Source organism: Erpetoichthys calabaricus, chromosome 12, assembly GCF_900747795.2.
Source record: "Erpetoichthys calabaricus chromosome 12, fErpCal1.3, whole genome shotgun sequence".
Taxonomy (NCBI): Eukaryota; Metazoa; Chordata; class Cladistia; order Polypteriformes; family Polypteridae; genus Erpetoichthys; species Erpetoichthys calabaricus.
In genome coordinates, this window is record NC_041405.2 from 54,034,959 (window position 1) to 54,053,096 (window position 18,138).

The 18,138-nt window shown below is 39.3% G+C and overlaps 1 protein-coding gene across 2 annotated transcripts in view; it reads left to right on the forward strand.

Moving 5' to 3' along the window:
- arhgap36 (Rho GTPase activating protein 36) overlaps positions 1 to 17,168 on the forward strand; it is a 112,596-nt gene extending 95,428 nt beyond the window's left edge. For both annotated transcript variants that reach the window (XM_028815549.2, XM_028815550.2), the window contains exons 6-11: positions 866 to 921; positions 1,005 to 1,155; positions 1,978 to 2,126; positions 4,974 to 5,150; positions 5,589 to 5,686; positions 7,240 to 17,168. In XM_028815549.2, the coding sequence (XP_028671382.1) occupies positions 866 to 921; positions 1,005 to 1,155; positions 1,978 to 2,126; positions 4,974 to 5,150; positions 5,589 to 5,686; positions 7,240 to 7,249 (641 nt within the window). In that variant the 3' untranslated portion in view covers positions 7,250 to 17,168. The remainder of the gene's footprint in view (positions 1 to 865; positions 922 to 1,004; positions 1,156 to 1,977; positions 2,127 to 4,973; positions 5,151 to 5,588; positions 5,687 to 7,239) is intronic.
- The last annotated feature ends 970 nt before the right edge of the window (positions 17,169 to 18,138 follow it).

Consider the following 18,138-nt stretch of genomic DNA (forward strand, 5'->3'; position numbering starts at 1 on the left):
TCTTTGCCTTAATTTTAATTGATGCACAACTTAAGACTCAGGCCCTTAATTATTTTTTTTCCTTAATTAGCAACCAAACAATAATGAGATACAAAATTAACCAACGCATGAACATCAACCTGTGTCCATCACACAATAACTGAAAATAAAGAAAGGTGAAGGCCTCAGTAATGTTGATCTGCTCAGGTCTACAAAACATTTTGACAGCACTCTTAAAAAAGAAAATCAGCAGTTTTAGAAATGTCTGCCACGGCAGAATGAGCGCCATGGAATTAAATCATGGGTTTAATTAGTAATGAGAATTGGCTTCAAGTTCAGAAACTGAATGAAGTGAAGTTGGTTGGAGTTTGAGGCCCCAATTTAGTTGGTCATCTGTTGGCTCACTTCCCATCAAATTTATGTTTAGGTGCCGTTTAAGGAAAAAAGAATCAATTCTGCAGTCAGTCTCAAGAAAAGTCAATTAAAATAAAGGGAAATAGTTAATTAGCAGCAAAAACTGGTCACTAATTAAGAAAAAAGTTAGAATGAAAACTTGCAGCCACCATAGCTCTCCAGGACTGGAGTTGGAGACCCTTGCTCTAAAGAAATCTCTCCTCAATCTAATGTCTATATTTGATTAAATGCATAAAACTTCACTCCACAGTTAAGAAATATTTAATATTTAAAGATGATAGCCACACATTGTCTTCCTTAGCCCATCTGTCTAATTGTGAAGCATCCAAAACAGCAGATTTGTCTTTTTTTTTTTGATAATGGTTTAGCACACATTTAGGCTAACAACAAACTGTTGTTCTTCCTTGCTCTTAAATTGCTCAACGTATTGCTATGAAAGATCCAGGAATGACAGGCTGACTGAATTTTGCAGGTCTACAGACTGTTGGGATTTTCAGATTGGGGAGCTCAAAGAAGAGAGTTCGTCAGGTATGGGATTTGAGCCTTTGGATTGCAGGAAGCGTCTGATGCGACTCTTTGTGCACACTTGTGAAATATTTTTGCTGTTACAGCTGAGAGATGATTTTGATCAGGGCAAGGATGTCATTCTAGATGAAGAGCAAAGTATCCATGATGTGGCTGCTTTACTGAAAGAGTTTCTCAGGGACATGCCAGACCCGTTACTGCCCAGTGAGTTGTACTCTGCCTTCCTCAGCACTTCAGGTAAGATATACTGTAACATGGCAACTAAATGATCTATTGTCAGTTTTAGGTTTGCTGAAACACAAGAAAACTTTGCAAGCAAAGCTTTTTAGTGCACACTGGCATTTGTTCACTGAGATTACATTGAAAGTGTTGAGGATCAAACTGGCTTATGCCAGCAGCTTTTGGATTTGGTGCAAGGATTTGTTCTAATTTTTTAATGCTAAAGTTGGGTGAATAGAGATGAGCTGCAGCAGATTCAGAATGTATTCACACCCCTTCATTTTCTATTTCAGTTTTTAATTTATTAAATGTGAAAACCTTGCTGAAAACATGTCATTAGGGGTTATTCAGTGTAGATTGATAGGCAAAAATGGCAACTTTATCACTTTAAAATGAAATCTACAATACAAAAAATGTGCAGAGAGTGAAGGGGTCTGAATACTTTTTGAATCCACCATACTGTACATTGGGTTGAATGGTCTGTTTTTCGTGTAATTGTTCTAATGTTTAATACAACAATTAAATAAGAAGAAATAATGCATTGTATGGGCTTACAAGGGAAAGGAAAAGTGCTTGGATGGCACAAGACAATACAAAAGTTGACTGAGCTCTGGAGCAAAATGGTAGATACCCTCACTTGAGGAGCACGTTGAGGTCATTTGTACAGAGTGAGAAAGACAGAAATGATAAACACAGCCTTTTTGATATCTGTGATGCATTAGTGCCTACTGTTTGGGTTTTTTGATTGCTTGTGATGTGGGGAGCTTTCTCCAACCTGATCAGAGAAGCCATGAGATCTTCCTATTAAAATACTTCTCTCTCTTTCTCTCAATATCCTAGAAATACACAAAGGAGAGCAGATCTCATTCTTGCAGCTCCTTATATTCCTTCTGCCTCCATGTAACTGCGATACTCTCTATCGGATACTTCAGTTTCTCAACAAAGTGGCAAGCCATTCTGAAGACATCTGTGGCCCAGACAATCAGGAAGTAAGCAAACTTTATCTGTGCCATGGAAGGAAAAAAAAACAGTACTGTCAGAATTATTCCAATGCAAGAACACAAGAACTAACTAAATTAAAATATACTGCTTTTTTGAAAGTTTAAGCATAGCATGCTTTACAAAACCATCAGAGATGCAGAGGTCAGCACTGAATCCTCATGTTTTCCGGAATCTGTTTTTTTTTGTTCTTTATTTCGCCTTATACAATTTCTTGTATTAGGAATTTGTTAGTTTTCGCATACCCCTTGGGGTCAGAGCGCAGGGTCAGCCATTGTACAGCGCCCCTGGAGCAATTACAGGTTAAGGGCCTTGCTCAAGGGCCCAGCAAAGTAGAATCTCTTTTGGCAGTGACTGGGATTTGAACCGGCAACCTTCTGGATACCAGCATAGATCCTTAGCCTCAGAGCCACCACTCTGCACTGGGTTTGATTTCCAGGCTGGTCCTGGTCTGTTTCTCAGTTTCTTATAGTCTCCTACAACAGCTTAAAGATGTTAATGTTAGTTTCATTCAGTGTGTGTGTGTGTGTGTGTGTGTTGGTGTGACATTATGTCTTGGATTGGATTGGTGTGCCATGCCACCCACACTTAGTTCTGAACTTGCTAACAAAGCTTTTGTTTCCCTTATAATGTAAAATATGGATTTAGTCAATAGATAACCCAATTTGAAATACAGCTGGCTCAGTAGTTAGTGCTACTGCCTCATGGATCCAATGTTCTGATTGTTTATATGGAGTATGCCCATTCAGTGTCTCAGTAGTTTTCTGCCGAGTACTATGGTTTTCCTCATTGATTCCCAGAGACATGTAGCTCAATTTACTTATTGATTGGTGAATTACTTAATAACTTTGAGTTGTTCAGGGTCAGGTTCGTGTCTTGCAACTGATGTTTCAGCACCCCATAATCCTGCACTAGATTAAGTAGGTTTGAGAATGTTAGAATTATTTGACATAGCTACAGTATTTCTCCAAAATTTGTCTTGGACCTGTTTGGAGTGCTCCTTGGTCTTCATGTTGCTTGCTTAGTTGTGTTGCAGAGTCAGGGACCATTCAGAACAGGTCTGTTTATACAGGGATCATGTGACAGGTCATGTGATAGTTGATTGCTCACAGGTGGACTCTAATCAACTAATCATGTGGCTTCTGAAGTGAACATGATTGGACCAGATCTTATTTAGGGGTTTCATAGCAAAGGGGATGAGTATATACAAGGTATTTTATTTTCATTGCACTTCAACAATTTAGACTATATTGATAACTCCATTATATACAATCCCACTTTAATTCCAGACTGTAATGTGACCAAACAGGACAAGCACCGAGGAGGATGAACACTTTCACAAGGCACTGTACATGCTGCATTGAAAAGTCACTGAACAAATATGAGAATGTTGCATTATTAGGGATCAGTAGGGAAGTCTTTAATAGATGTCTTTCCCCACAGTTAAGGAGAATCTTAATACTGAGTAAAACAGTAAATTTCTGCAACTTATTGACACTGCAATATGTATGAGAACTGTAGGTGAAAACTAAGTAAAACAAATGGACAAGTTAAGCCCCCATCACACTACATGACTGTTGTACTGATTTTCAGTCATAGCCTTCATATCTGTAATCTTAGTGAGTAGGTGACAGTTGCGGTGCTCTTCCGTGACCCTCCTTCTTGTAGTTTGACATCCCCAGCCGACTCAGTCCTGCTGGTCTGCGACTCGCCCTTTTCTCATGTTGTACAATGGGGCCTGTGTGAGAGCTGGCAACCAGTGACCATTCAGTGGAAGTACAGGGCAGAGAATGCAAAGAAAGAATGAAAGTTGGACCACACAAACAGAAGAGAGGTCTGTCTGTCCAATATCTCAGGTTTGTCCTGCTACAACAGAATGGATAAGGAAAAATAAATTGGGGCGAGGCTGTACCTGAATGTGCCATATCTGGAAAACATTCATACAGCCAGGCAACATATAAATTGGCTGTCAAAGAGTAGTAAACTCCCAATGCTTTGAAACTTTGAAAAGTCACCAGGCAGTAATGTGATCTATCATCTGCTGTGATTCCTAGTCATGGCATTTGACATCCTCAAGGCAGAGAGATCCATTTGAGATGCTCTCTGACTAGAAGTCGTGTAGTGTGCTGCCGGCTTTATTCAAACAAGGCAAGTGGAGTCAGCGCATTCGATTTTAAGTTGAGCAATGAATGCACATAAAAAAATAATTGTCTAATTAGAGAATAGAAACACTTCAGGTGTTAAGCTCTGAACGTAGGGAAGCTTAGCAGCAACAGATAATGGTTTTGTCATCCCCTGGTTTCAAATTCTCCTTTTTGTGACTAAAGGCTGCCATTTCTACTGCTACTCTCACACTTCTGTCTCCATGTTTCACTTTTTGCCAATTTATTCCTATTTGTAGATTCAAAATTCAAAGGAAGGACTGCAAAGAAGATGAAACATGCTCAGGCAGAGTGGAATAAATGTATAATAATTTATTTACCATATAATGACCAATCATTATGTCTTCACCAAGGTCTGAACTCTAAAAAGCAATAGTAACTAGGCCCACATTAGCCAGGAGCCCAACAGCACACCACCATCTTGCCGTCTCTCCAGTTACTTAGAGCATATTTTATTAGAATTTCATTTTTACAGGCATATATCTTTCATCAATATTTGAATGTAGTTGATATTTTGTTATGTCACAACAGTTATGTTAATAGCATAATAAACATGTATGTAATGGTTGTCTTTTGGTGGTAGATATGACAAAAAAGGGGGATGAGAATAAAATCCTGAACCCCCTCATTATGAAGTAAATTCGGCTTCTTGTAGTGTGCTTTTTTTTTTCATAGATTTGTGGAAACAAGATGACAGCAGCTAATCTGGCAACCGTGTTTGGCCCAAATCTCCTCCAGAGAGAGAAAACAACAGGAAAGGATCTCACACCATATGTTACCGAAGTGGAGGACAGTGCAAAAATCATTTTGGTTGTCCAAATACTCATAGAAAACTATGATTTGTTGTTTACGGTAAGCAACAGAAGATATCAAAATGGCTGAATAGCCTTTGAACAGTGCTCCTTAAGGCAACACAAATACCAGACAGCTGCCCATTTTTTACTGGGCCTGCGTTTCAAGCACTATATTTGTATAACTGTTGACTGAGCTTTTCCCCAAAACCCATCTGGGCTACAATTTCAAAGCCTAGAAGTAGACAACACAAGCCAGTTTCATTCCTCTACTTCAGCAAGAATATGACAGCAAGGCTTGAAGCGACTTTCCTGCCTTGTGGTGTTTTTATCATAACATTCATTTTATCATAAAAAAATGTAGGAAAATATAAAATGAATTACTTATTGATATGCTAAGATACTTTACAGTCACAGTGTCACACATCTAAAGTTTCCTTTCATGGTTTCAGTTCCCTGTGTATTTATATTTTGCTTTTTATTGTAATTACGACTCTAGGTATCTCCTGAATTGCAACAAGAAGTACTGGAGAGCTTAATACAAACAGACCCCGACGTCATTCAGTATCTGATACGCAGGAAGCACAAGAGCCACTTGTAAGTATTGCTGAGTGAAGTGTGTAGAGTGGATGGTGTCGACCTCTAGTGGCTAGGGAGGTGAAGTGCCTGCTTGTCACCCACTTGGCTTGCTGTGTATAATCTGAACAGGTTGCCTCACTTGCTGACACTGGAGACGTGTTAAAACAACTCAAGTACTCTATATTTGAGAATGTAAGGTCATTTTTGTAAATATTTAAATCGTGTTGTGCAAATATCAAAATGTATGGCAGACAGAACCTAATGGTGTCTCAAGGCTCACTTTCACAACTGACCTTGCAACGTTTTGTTTCACCTTCACGGCCTGAAAAGTAATTTACTGGTTTGACTTATAATGAATTTATTTTTTTTTTTAATTTGCTGTCCCTGTGTTTTCCCGTTTTTATATAGAAGGCATATTTCTATAATGCTCAGTGTATTTTTTTCTTTTCTACTTTTTTTTTTTTTCTACTTCTGCTCCTGTTAGGGGTCACCAAGGCGGATCATCTTTTTTTCTTTTATTTGATTGTATTCAGTTTGATGATTCAGTAGTTTAATTTTCTGTGTTGTCGTAGTGTGCAGACATCTTAGAAATCTAAGAAGTCTTCTAAGTAGAAGTCGACCATCAACTGCATCCTGGCACTGAGAGTTCTTAAGTGCAAACGCGACTATCAGCAGAGTTCCTTTGCAGCCTTTTTTGATTTTTGTAAAGCGTTCAACTCAGTTGATTGAGTTGCCCAGTGGGACATCCTGAGACTTTGCGGGTATCCCCCACCTGAAGTTGGTGATCTGGCTCACAGGGTCCTCATTGTTGAGGAACCAAGCAGCTGGACTAGGCCAAGGGGATGCCCACAAAACACCTGGCTTCGGCAGATAGATGGTCATTTCTGGGGGGTGGGACTGCCTGGGGGTTTGTCAACCAGGACCCCAAGCTGTTTTTTTGTGTGGTTTGTGCGGCAACACACTGTACCAGTGCTTGGTCCTCAACCTGACCTGACCTCAACCTTAGTGTACAATTCCGAGTGATCAGCCTTTTGTCCCAAAGTGCAATAAAACTTCAGACTACTGCTGCATAAAGAACACAGATGTAGCAGTCAGTACAAAAATATTAATTGGGGGGAATAAATATGTTAAGAATAATATATTAAGAAAACTTTGTGGTGTAACAGAATTTCATATTCAATAGGTAACCACTAAGCATTTAATATGAAAGTGTGAAATAATCAGAGTGCTTCGGCCTTGTGTGGGCTCTAAAGTCACAGTTGATGCTCACATGAGGTCTAAACGACAGGCAGAGCACTGGACGTTATACTGTAAAATGTATTAAATAATTAATATGAAAGAAATAGAAGTAAAATAAAGCTTTGCAATGACTTGTGTATTTGCTGCCAAGGTGAAATAACGGCCCGGGAGCAACAAGACATGAAGCAAGAACTGTTTTTCAAAGAAACACTTGCAGACATTCATGTCTAAGGAATTAAAATTCCATTCCCACAAGAAATAAACGCAAGTGAGCTGCTGGTAATAAAACTTAGCATGCTTTACAACGTGTGCTGTTTTTTCTGTTTTTTTAGGTTGAATTAATTCATACCAGGACTAATGTGATGAAGAGGAAGAAAAAATAAATTCAGGATCAAAGGTTACCAAATATAATTATTTGTTTAAGAAAGATGATTGTGGTGAAAATATACTTGGAGCTTATTGGACAATAAGGATGATTCTATGTCTCTGTATGTTGCACCCAAAGGGAGCGCCTGGACTCCTTTTTCATAAGGCCTTAGGACCCTTTTTTTCCCAGGGTGTGTACGAGACTTCGCTTGCTTTTCTCAAAGTAAATGGGAACAAAGGCCAAGCTCTCCTCACGTGAAACTTACTCTAAAGACAATAGATATTGCCTTCTCCTTAAATCACTGAATCTTTTTTTTAATAAATGAATAAACAATATAAATTCTTGTTCACGCCCTACTGTTTTCTCACGAATACGATTTTTGGCTAAATTTTGCCATGCACTACATTCGATCCTTTTTCCTGCCTTAATAAGAAAACTTTAAACAAAGTTTAGTTTTCAGGAAAATCCATCTCGTCACCCAACGCGCGGACCTACTACTTCCAGTTCAGGGTTTCAAGGAGTTAGAACCTGTGCAAGCTGTAGTGGGTACAAAGCAAGACCAACCATGAATGAGATGCCAGCTCATCACATGGCAGTTTTCTGGAAAATGAGACTGTAAATAACATACTGTACATCTGAGTCCAAAATCGGGACAAAGTGAATGGTATCACTTTCTATTGTATGCTTTACTTGGAATGGCTATTATACAGTAATGCAGTGTGACATATTTCCTTTTATGATGGAAAATGTCACTATAAAGTTCTTGTGTTTCATTGTTGTCATATTTTATTTTTTACCATGTATACTTTATGGGAACTTGTCAGGTAAAGGTGTTTTTGTCATCAATTTGTGTCAATGTTAACTTAATGCTGCATGCTAATGTGTGAACAAACACTCAAACTCATATCAGATAAACTTTAATACTGTATATAAATGTAAAGAGCAAACTATAAAGAGAGATTTTAAAAGCCACACTTTGACGTTATGATGCATGCACACAGCTCTCTCCGGGGATCAGATCACAAACACTAGTGTGGAAAATTGAGGATTTAAAATGTCAACTCATTTGATCACAAGGACCCGAAACTTTAACAGTAATCTACCATTAAATATAAGGGATGCCCCAATAGAATTAGAATAGAAATGGCAGAAATAGGCCAGAGCCGCTGACACTATCATGCGTCCCAACCTGTGTCTAACATCATCACTGTGGGCCTCATACTAATGGCCACTACTAACCTCTTCTTTCCTATTCTTCTGTTTTGCATCTGTTCCACATGTGGCCTCCTTTAGCCAATCAACTGAGTCTGAGACAGATGGCATCTCTTTGGTGACACGTTACCATTGATTCAGTGTCAGTGGGCACTGCTACTACTACTACTACCACCTACAATTTTAAATACATTTGGTCACAAACACAATACAACTGCATTAGTAGAAAAATAAAGTACGATCTTTACAACACTGTGTACTGTAAATGTCCAAACACCGTGAAATTCCACAAGCTTGCAAAGTGCCTTAGATGCTTTTATGCATAGCAATAGATAACCAGTATTACTGTTTTTACTAATGTTCACCGAATAACATATAAAAGTACACTGTCCCATAAGCATTTAGCTGAATAAAGCAGCAGCAAACCATGACTTTGCCTTCAATCAGATCAGAAATCTGGTAAAGCTGCTTTCGAAATGAACAAATAAAGCTTCAATCCGCTGAGTCAAAGCACTGCAAAGCGCAGGAATCTCATTCATTTTGCTATAATAGGCCGCACCATTACACAATTGGGACACTCTCATTGTGAAGATGTAACTATTGGCCTACAGTAGCAGTTCTTAATGCATCAGGCCGTGGTGCGTGCAGACAAAGTGAAAGTTACGCCTCTGCTTTCAACAACTCACCACATGCATTGTGCTTCGGCCAGGGCCGGCTGAAGTGCCTCTGTCACTGTAGGGTTGATGGTCGAACATAATGCTGCCTGAGATCAGCAGCTCGCGGAAAAACAGAATGTACTGCTTTCTGCAATATGTGGAAACAAAATGGAATGCCCTTTCATCACATTCGCATTCTTTATTTGATAATTAGCTGAGTTGGAATTTAAACTGGGCACTGGTTCATGTTAATTTAAGTAAGTATCATTCACCGTTAGACATTGCTTTAACACCTCATAACAGACCCAAAACTGGCTGTTTGGCCAAGTCCATTTTCTTATACCTTGGAAAGTGTTAAAAGAAATCTCCCAATGGTGGGGAATAATGGTTCACTCGCCCCATCTTTATTTCATTATTAGAATAGTCCTGGTTTTCTATATTACTTTCCTACTGACCAAACAGTCACTTACTGTACCTTGAGTCCTAAGTGAGGATTCCATATGAATATTTTAGCATTATCCTGGACAAAGATGGCATATGCCAAAGGACAGAGGTTTTCAACCAGTGTGCTGTGGCACAGTGGTGCATCGTGAGAGCTACCCAGGTGTGCTATGGAAATAAGTGTGTAGCGCATTTGGGTCTGTACCTGAGAGGGACAAGCTCCTCTGGTGGTCAAGACCTGTCTGAAGAGGACAGGGCTACTAGAAGAAGCTGGCATATAAGCAGCTCTGCGATCGCCATGTAAGAGCACTTTGGACGCATCTCCTGTCTGCTAGAGTCCATCTGCCTGACTGTGTGGTGGCCAGCAAGTCTCACAGGGCCTGTGGATAGTGGGCATATGAGTTGCCTCTGAGGAAAAGAGGGATGTGCAAAGGGATGAAGCAGCTGGGAGATGCCAGCAAACTGCTCACTAAGTGCTGTGCCTGCGAATGCTGATCTCGGAGCTCCATTTTTTTTTTTTACTGGCTGGAAAGTCCCCTCCCTTCAGACAGCTGAGCACATGTATGAGATATAATGTGTTAACCCTAACCCTGCTAAAAAAACAAAATAATCCACATGTCATGCAAAAAATTGTCCTGAAAACTTCAGCTAGTTAGTATTGGATGCAAGATAAAAGAAAAATCTGAACTGGATCCTTGTCTACTTAAAATTAACTCTCATATAAAAAAACAAATTACAAGATGTTGAAATTAGCTTAAAATTCAAATATATGTAGCCATGTTTTGAGCACGAGTAAGAAACAAACTCAGTTTACTGTATTAATTGATATTATACCTCCTGCTACCCTGGGCTATGGGATTATTCATTCTTCACATATAGCAACTCACATAAAAAGCAAATATCATCTTAAAGCAATTTAATGTCATAAGATAAGATGCCATGTATTCTCTGTATTTTTTTTTATTCCCAAGCCAGTCTGCTTCATTAAATACTTCCTGTTTTAAAAGTCAGAGATCCAATTATTGTGTCAGAATATCCTTAGGGCAAAATAACAGGACATTAAGCAGAAATTTAAACAGATCTGAAGCACTTGTGTATACGAGTTGAAGGGTACCATTTTTTTTGATTTGCTTGCACTTGCTACCATGTCAATATTTATACTTATGTAGCCAGAGATTTAAAAAGTTTTCTTAACAAAGCCATATATCAGTCATCCTCATAACTGATGAGCCTGTAATTCCAAGTCACTTCTAGCAAGGCAAGGATTCTTAAAGCTGATAAAGTGCCTGACAGATGGACTTCTATGTCCATGCTCCTTGCAGTATATCCTCACTAACTCGTTACAATTGATCAGAGGTGTAAGGCGGAGTGGGACTGGACAGTTCAGGCAATGCATTTTCTAACGGCCGTCTAATTTTACACTGCTGCCTGACCTTTTCAGTCTCGACAGACAGAATTAATCAATCCATCATATTTACATTGATTACATTTCCAGATGGCTGCCAAAATTTAAATATTTGGAAAAAATCTTCTACTACCTTATATTTTGCAGTGGAAATTATTTTATAAATGAAACCCTTGATGTTTTGTTGTACTTTTGTTGTACAGGAAATATCCCTGTTTGGACAATGTAACCTAATCTGAACAGCCGCTGATAGTCTTTGCTTTGAAAGTCTCCTGCGACTCTGTATCCTCATTTGAGGACAAATGATTTTAATTCACTGTGCCCTGTATGTTTTTCTCTTAACTTAAAGCTGCTGTATGTAGAAAAGGGCAGATTCTGTTGAATAGTGGTATAGTTAAGGTGAGTAAGCAAAGTAGCATTAATTTCAGTGAACACCTTTTCTGGAAAGCGCACAAACAAAGTAGACATGGTAAGAAAGTGCATTAAGGTCCAATGTTTAAAATCTTTTTGTTTACAATCTGCATTATTTGCAGATTGTTATGGCATTACAATTTGATTTGTTTTAGTGATATTCTTAAGACAGCACACAATCAATCATGTTGTACTTGTATGGGGACACAGATCAAATTCCAATGAAATTCATACACAGCAGTGAAAATGTGTGTGCATTTTTAATCTTGCTCCACACTTACTGTCAGGGATGCATTTATTTTTATTTTGCGTTAGTTATTATTATTAATTATATTCTATTGCATTTTTATTATTATTATTTATTAATGTAGCAGATGCCTTTATCCAAGGTGACTTACAAAGCAAGTTAAATACATACAAGAATGAATGTGCAAGCATCAAAAGCAACAGAGAACAAGTTAAAAGCTGGCAGAAGGGAATTAGAACAACTACATAATTATGCCGGAAGCTGGAATACTACAAATATCCGTATTTTAAACTCTTTATGAAACAGTAGCTACCCTGTAGAAGAGAAACTAAGCAATTCCAAACTATTTAATAAAAAGATATGTTTTCAAAAGATGCTGGAACACAAGTAAATTGGGTACCATTCGAATAGATAAAGGGAGATCATGCCACAGCTTTGGAGGTAGAATGGAGAAGCATTGTCCAGTCACCTTGGCAAGTCAGGCAAGAGGAGAGACGGTCAGCAGACAGGCAGAGGAGGATTGGGGACTTCTTGAGGGGACATAAAGAGAGACCAAGGACTGGAGATACTGAGGCAAAGAACTGTTCAGAGAACTGTAGGGCAAGGCCAGCGTTTTGAACTGCAGCAAAAGGAAGACAATGGAGAGTCCAAAGGAGACGAGTATTAGGAGTAAAGAAAGAAACAGAGAACACTAACCCAGCAGATGCATTCTGAAGGGGCTGAAGAGGTCTGATTGCAGCTGAAGTAAGTCGCACCAGAAGAGAGTTGCCAAGAAGAGTAGTCCCAGCCAAGGGAAAACCAGTGCCTAAACAAAGAGTTGCATGGCATAATTAGTGAGGAAGGGTCAAATCCGCTGAATATTATAAAGAAAGAAACAGGACTGGGTCATTGAAGATACTGTATATGTTTAACGAATGAAAGTGAGGAATCCAGAGTCGCAACAAGACTCCTGCCCATGATTGATGATGAAAGAGTGACATCTTCCATGTGGTTCCTAGAGACAAATCTGAGGAAAGAGAATTAGAGGACAGGTTGACAGTATCTGACTTTGAAAGGTTAATTTTAAGGTGGTGATCATTTATTCCACAATGAGATGGAAGAGAGACAACTGGAGATCTGGGCTGAAACCTATGGACTATAAGAGGGAAATGACAAGAGGATATGTGCAGGCATCAGCATAGAGGTGGTGGTAGAAGCCATGAGAAGAAATTACTTTGCCTAAGGAACGAATGTAAAGAGAAAAGAGAAGTGGACCCAGTACTGATCCTTGAGGGACACCTGTAGAAAGTTTCTGTGGAGAAGACAAGGAGTTGGATCAGAAGACACAAAAGGATTGGTCCAAGAGATTAGGATTTGAGACAATCCGAAGAAGACCGCTAATTCCAAGTTTATTAAGTGAAGAGATAAGCAGAGAGTGATTAATGGTATCGAAGGCTGATAAATGGTCAAGGAGGATAGGGACAAAGGAGAGAAGCAGCGTGAGCAGATGTAAGAGCAGTAGTGGCTGAAACCAGTGAAGTCTTAATAGAGTGACCCTTGTGGAATTCAGACTAAAGGGGATCTAGTAGTTTGCTGTCAGAGAGAAACGAAGAGAGTTATTAATGGACTACACGTTCTAGGGTCTTGGACAGGAATGGCAGAAGGGAGACAGAATGGTAGTTCTCAATGACAGATGGGATGAGAGAGAGTTTCTTGAGAAAACAGATCACATGAGACTTCTTGAAATCAGTAGGGATGATACCAAAGGTCAATGATGTTTTGAAAAGAGAAAAGATGTATGGAATCAAGAAGGAGAGATGGAGTGTAAAAGGTGTGAAGGAATGGGGTCCAAGTGCTGGGTCTGTGGTCACACAGCAGATCAGAAATGTCAGACATTTACAGTAGAGAAGGAGGAAAGACAAAAAGGATAAAGAGGAGAGTCAAACGATATTATTGGGGTCTTAACAATTTTTGGATATTGGTGACTGAAATAGAAGAAAGAAGCAAAATCATTAGAAGATAAGGACAAACATTTTGGAGAAACAGGAGAACTTACATGAGACTTGAAGGTAGACAAGAGGCAGCAAGCATTTCTTTTAGTGGATGTGATTAAGTTTTGAAAGGCTTTCTTTACAGATGGCAGCGCAGGAAGACAGGAGGGATGGTAATTTCTTCTTATGCCAAGCACTTTCAGCCTGAGCATCGTTCCCTGAAAGCAGAAAGGTGAGTGGAAAATAGCCAGGGCTGGGAAGGAGAGATACAAGCAGGGCAGTGGACAAGTGGATGGTGGGCATCAAGAGAAGAAATGTCTCTATTTACAGCAGGAGAAGGGAGTCTGGTATATCTTTTTTTGTCATGCAATAAAATTAGTTTACATACACATTTAGTTTTTTCAGGAATCAGCTTGTATCAGTCAGTAGCTGAAAGGCTGCAGAACTGAATTGTAGGTGAGAACTTCAACATTGAGGATTTGTCTGATGGGGATATTTAGTGTGTGTTCACCCTGTGATGGACTTGCTCCTTGTCCTGGTGGTGTTCTTGCCTTGTGCCCTATGCTTGCTGGCATCGACTGCAGCTTCCTCTCAACCCAGCTGAGGATAAGAGGGTTTGAAAAATGGATGGATTGGGTGGTGATGTTTAGTGTGTATGTGTGTGTGTTTTCACCCTGAGATGAACTGATGCCCAATCCAGGCTTTTTACTTTCTTTTACAAAAAGTATAGGGAATCCTCCAAAAAGTCCATTTCGAGATTTTGATGAATCTCAACGTTTTAGACCTCCCCGAGTCCGAAAATGATAGAAATCTACGTTTTGTACCTAATACTTTTAATTTTGGGGCAATTTCCGTTAACCAGAAGTAGTACTTTACCTTTTAATCATGCAGCTGCAGAGTCCGATTTATTCAACTTTACTTTTATAATAATTGTTCAATATATTATTACTTTGATTTGATTTGTTATTGATGGTTCTTTAATGTACATAATATAAAAAAATATAATCATTGTCTTGCAGTTTACTCCTCAAATATCCATCCCCATGTCCGACTATATAAGAAAGTCTAGAGGAGACCACTACCATTTTTTTTCCTGGATTACAGCAGGAACTTGTTGGAATAGCCTATAGCTTTCCCGTGACCCTGATCTGGGTTTCAACAAAAATGAATACAACAACAACAACAACATTTATTTATATAGCACATTTTCATACAAAAAGTAGCTCAAAGTGCTTTACATAATGAAGAGAAGAAAAATAAAAGACAAAATAAGAAATTAAAATAAGACAACATTAGTTAACATAGAAAGGAGTAAGGTCCGATGGCCAGGGTGGACAGAGAAAACAAAAAAAAAAACTCCAGAAGGCTGGAGAAAAAAATAAAATCTGTAAAATCTGTCTGGAATAGGTGGATGGTGATAGTGAGCCAGGAGATTCTTACAATTCAACAGGTGACAACTGTCCACCAGATTCAACAGAACATCACAACAGTGATGATAGTGATAGTGAGCCAGGGCTCCATGTTGATGAGAGGAAAGCAATACTAGAGCACTGTATTTGATTTTTTTTAGCAGGCTACTGGAATAGTTGCCAAAAGCAAATTGTATATAATGTAATGTATTCAGACTGTCAAAAAGGGTTTAGTACAGTCCCACAGCAAAGAATACTTTAGAAACATGAAGTTGTTGGCATCAGAGGTAACCTACAAAACTGAATCTCAAGGCAGTCAGCCAGCAGGAGACAAAGAGTACAGAGAAGAGGAGAATGCTTCACATGGAGTGAGGTCTTCAGTAGAGTCCCTCGGGGGCTGTTTTTGGGCCACTTGCATGATGCTAAAAATGTAAAGGAAATCAGATATTGAGGAGGCAGTAAAAACAATTCCCAAAGACATGAACAATCTTTAGAACTGCTGGGCAAACACTTGGAAAGCACTGTTACACTGAGAAAAGTGCAAAGTGCTACATGTAGGCAATATAGAAGATATTTATAAATGCAAGATGGGAGTCACTGACTTAGAAGAAGCAACCTCTGAAAAGGATTTAGAGCTTTATGCTGACACAACTTTTCCATCACCTAATCAATGTGCACAAGTGATTAAAAAGACAAAATAATGCTTAGGTTATATTATAAAAACTGCTGACTATAAACCAAAGGATGCCATGTTCATAAAATATAATGCACTAGCGAGACTACATCTTGGGTATTGTGAGCAGATCTGGTCATCATGCCACAAAAAAGACCAAGAAACTGAGCAAAGGAATGCAACAAAGTGTCTCCCCAGAATTAAGGACTTGTCCTACTATGTCAGAATTAAACCTGCTTAGTCTCGAGCAGAGGATATAGTATGGCAGGGGATCTAGTCCATGTCTTCAAGACCCTCAAAAGCATTGATAAAGCAAATCTGGTAAATTCTTTCATCTTAATGGTGAATCTTGTACTTGAGAACACCAGTCTTCTTCCTGATTTCCACTGAAGCCAGGAAACACTTCTTTATACAAATAGTTGTGGAAACTGGAACAAAATACTAGATCAAGTAGAAGAAGCAGAACCCTTGTAAACCTTCATGTAGTATTTGAATGAGACATTGGGAGAGCTTGATGGACTAAGTGGTTTCCTCTCGCATGTCAACTTTCTTATGTTCTTATACGCTGCATCAGTTCTGCAGCATGCTTGTTAGCAGTTGTGACAGAGCACAGTAGCTTAATCATCATGGTCAGGCAACCCTGGCACATGACAGGAAGGCTTTTTTGAAGACTTACCGGTGGTCCTTTACTCTGGCTCAGGTCTCTTTTACACAGAGAGCTGACTGTGCATGGCCTTTGTCCTCCACATCAGTTAAGACATTGTTGAAGGCATTGCTCTCTCTGGTCCTCGGTGCATAAAAGTGCACCCAACAGATTTGTGTGTGTTTGGCTAGTTGAAAGTCCTTCTGCACAGGCTGATGCACTGGTGCAAATCGGCAGCATTTTATGAAGGCACACAAGTTATTACTACAGCTTTGTCATTCAGAAAATGTTGTCTTCTTTGTTCCATTAGTATGCATTTGTGTTCTTTTTTGTGTATTTAATCTGTTCAACTTTGAAGTCATTTCCATTGCTGAACTTCTTAACTTTAAAGGAACCACATACAAGCTTTAATATTTTACAACTGCATAAGTTTACACATTACTGGGATGTTTGGGCCTTTCTAAAAGACATAACATCAGTTTAACTGGATCAAAAACACCTCTGTCCTGTCACCAATTGAAATTTCACAAAATAATAACACAGATATACTTTTCCTTTATGGTTTATCTGATACGAGTTTAAAAATTTAAAAAAAAAATCTAAATTATTCGAAAAGCTTTCATAAGAATGACTTATTTCCTTTGGCTTATTTTGTGACTAAAATAAATACATTTGGAATACTTTGTTTTTTTTGCCAAGTTCTATTTACACTAAATTTTCAAGTTTGTTTTAAGGTGTATTTGTTTCAGTCATATGTGTATAATTTATTGTGTTGCAAGAAACGACATCATGCATGTGTTAATAAAACCTTCCAAAATTGTAACTAATGCACTTTTTATTTTACAACTTTGATGTTTTTATTGCTGGTGTATTCTATGATTTCTTTCTTCATGCAGAACAAAATGACTAACATCGTTAAGCCAGAACAGCGGGCCAGCAGAGTGTCATTTTTGCATTTGTCTCCTTATTAAATGTGACGATATGTATGTTAGTCAGACACTCAAGCAACAACCTTGCCGAACTGGGTACCTGTGACATTATCGCTACTGATCCTTTTAGCAGAAGACGGGGATGCTGGGTTTTTAATGATTTTAGGTTACAGATTAGAAATCATCTCGGCATCTTATATATAATTTGCCAGTCTCCTCACTCACTCACTCACGTCCATCCGAAGCCGAATGCGCAGTTGCCTTCTGCGCATGTCGCCTTCTGTGCATGTCCGAAGCCGAATGCGCAGCTGCCCAAAAAACCTTACGAGACTGACATCGTGGCAGGCGGCGGATTTACGGCCGCGAAAATTCAAAGAGAAAGGCGACTGCGACCAACATCACAGCAGGGTCCGTCCGAAGCCGAATGCGCAGTCGCCTTCTGCGCAGCTGGCCGAAAAAACCTTACAAGACCGACATCATGGCAGGCGGCGGATTTACGGCCGCGAAAATTCAAAGAGAAAGGCGACTTCGACCAACATCGCGGCAGGGTCCGTCCGAAGCCAAATGCGCAGTCGCCTTCTGCGCATGTCCGAAGCCGAATGCGCAGTCGCCTTCTGCGCAGCTGGCCGAAAAACCTTACGAGACCGACATTGCTGCAGGCGGCGAATTTATGGCTGAGAAAATTCAAAAAGAATGGCGACTTCGACCAAAATCGCGGCAGGCGGCTGATTTACGGCCGCAAAAATTCAAAGACAAAGGCGACTTCGACCATCATCGCGGCAGGCGGCGGATTTACGGGCGCGAAAATGCAAAGAGAAAGGCAACTTCGATTAAAGCTCTAGAGGACTGAAAGGTGATTTCGACTACA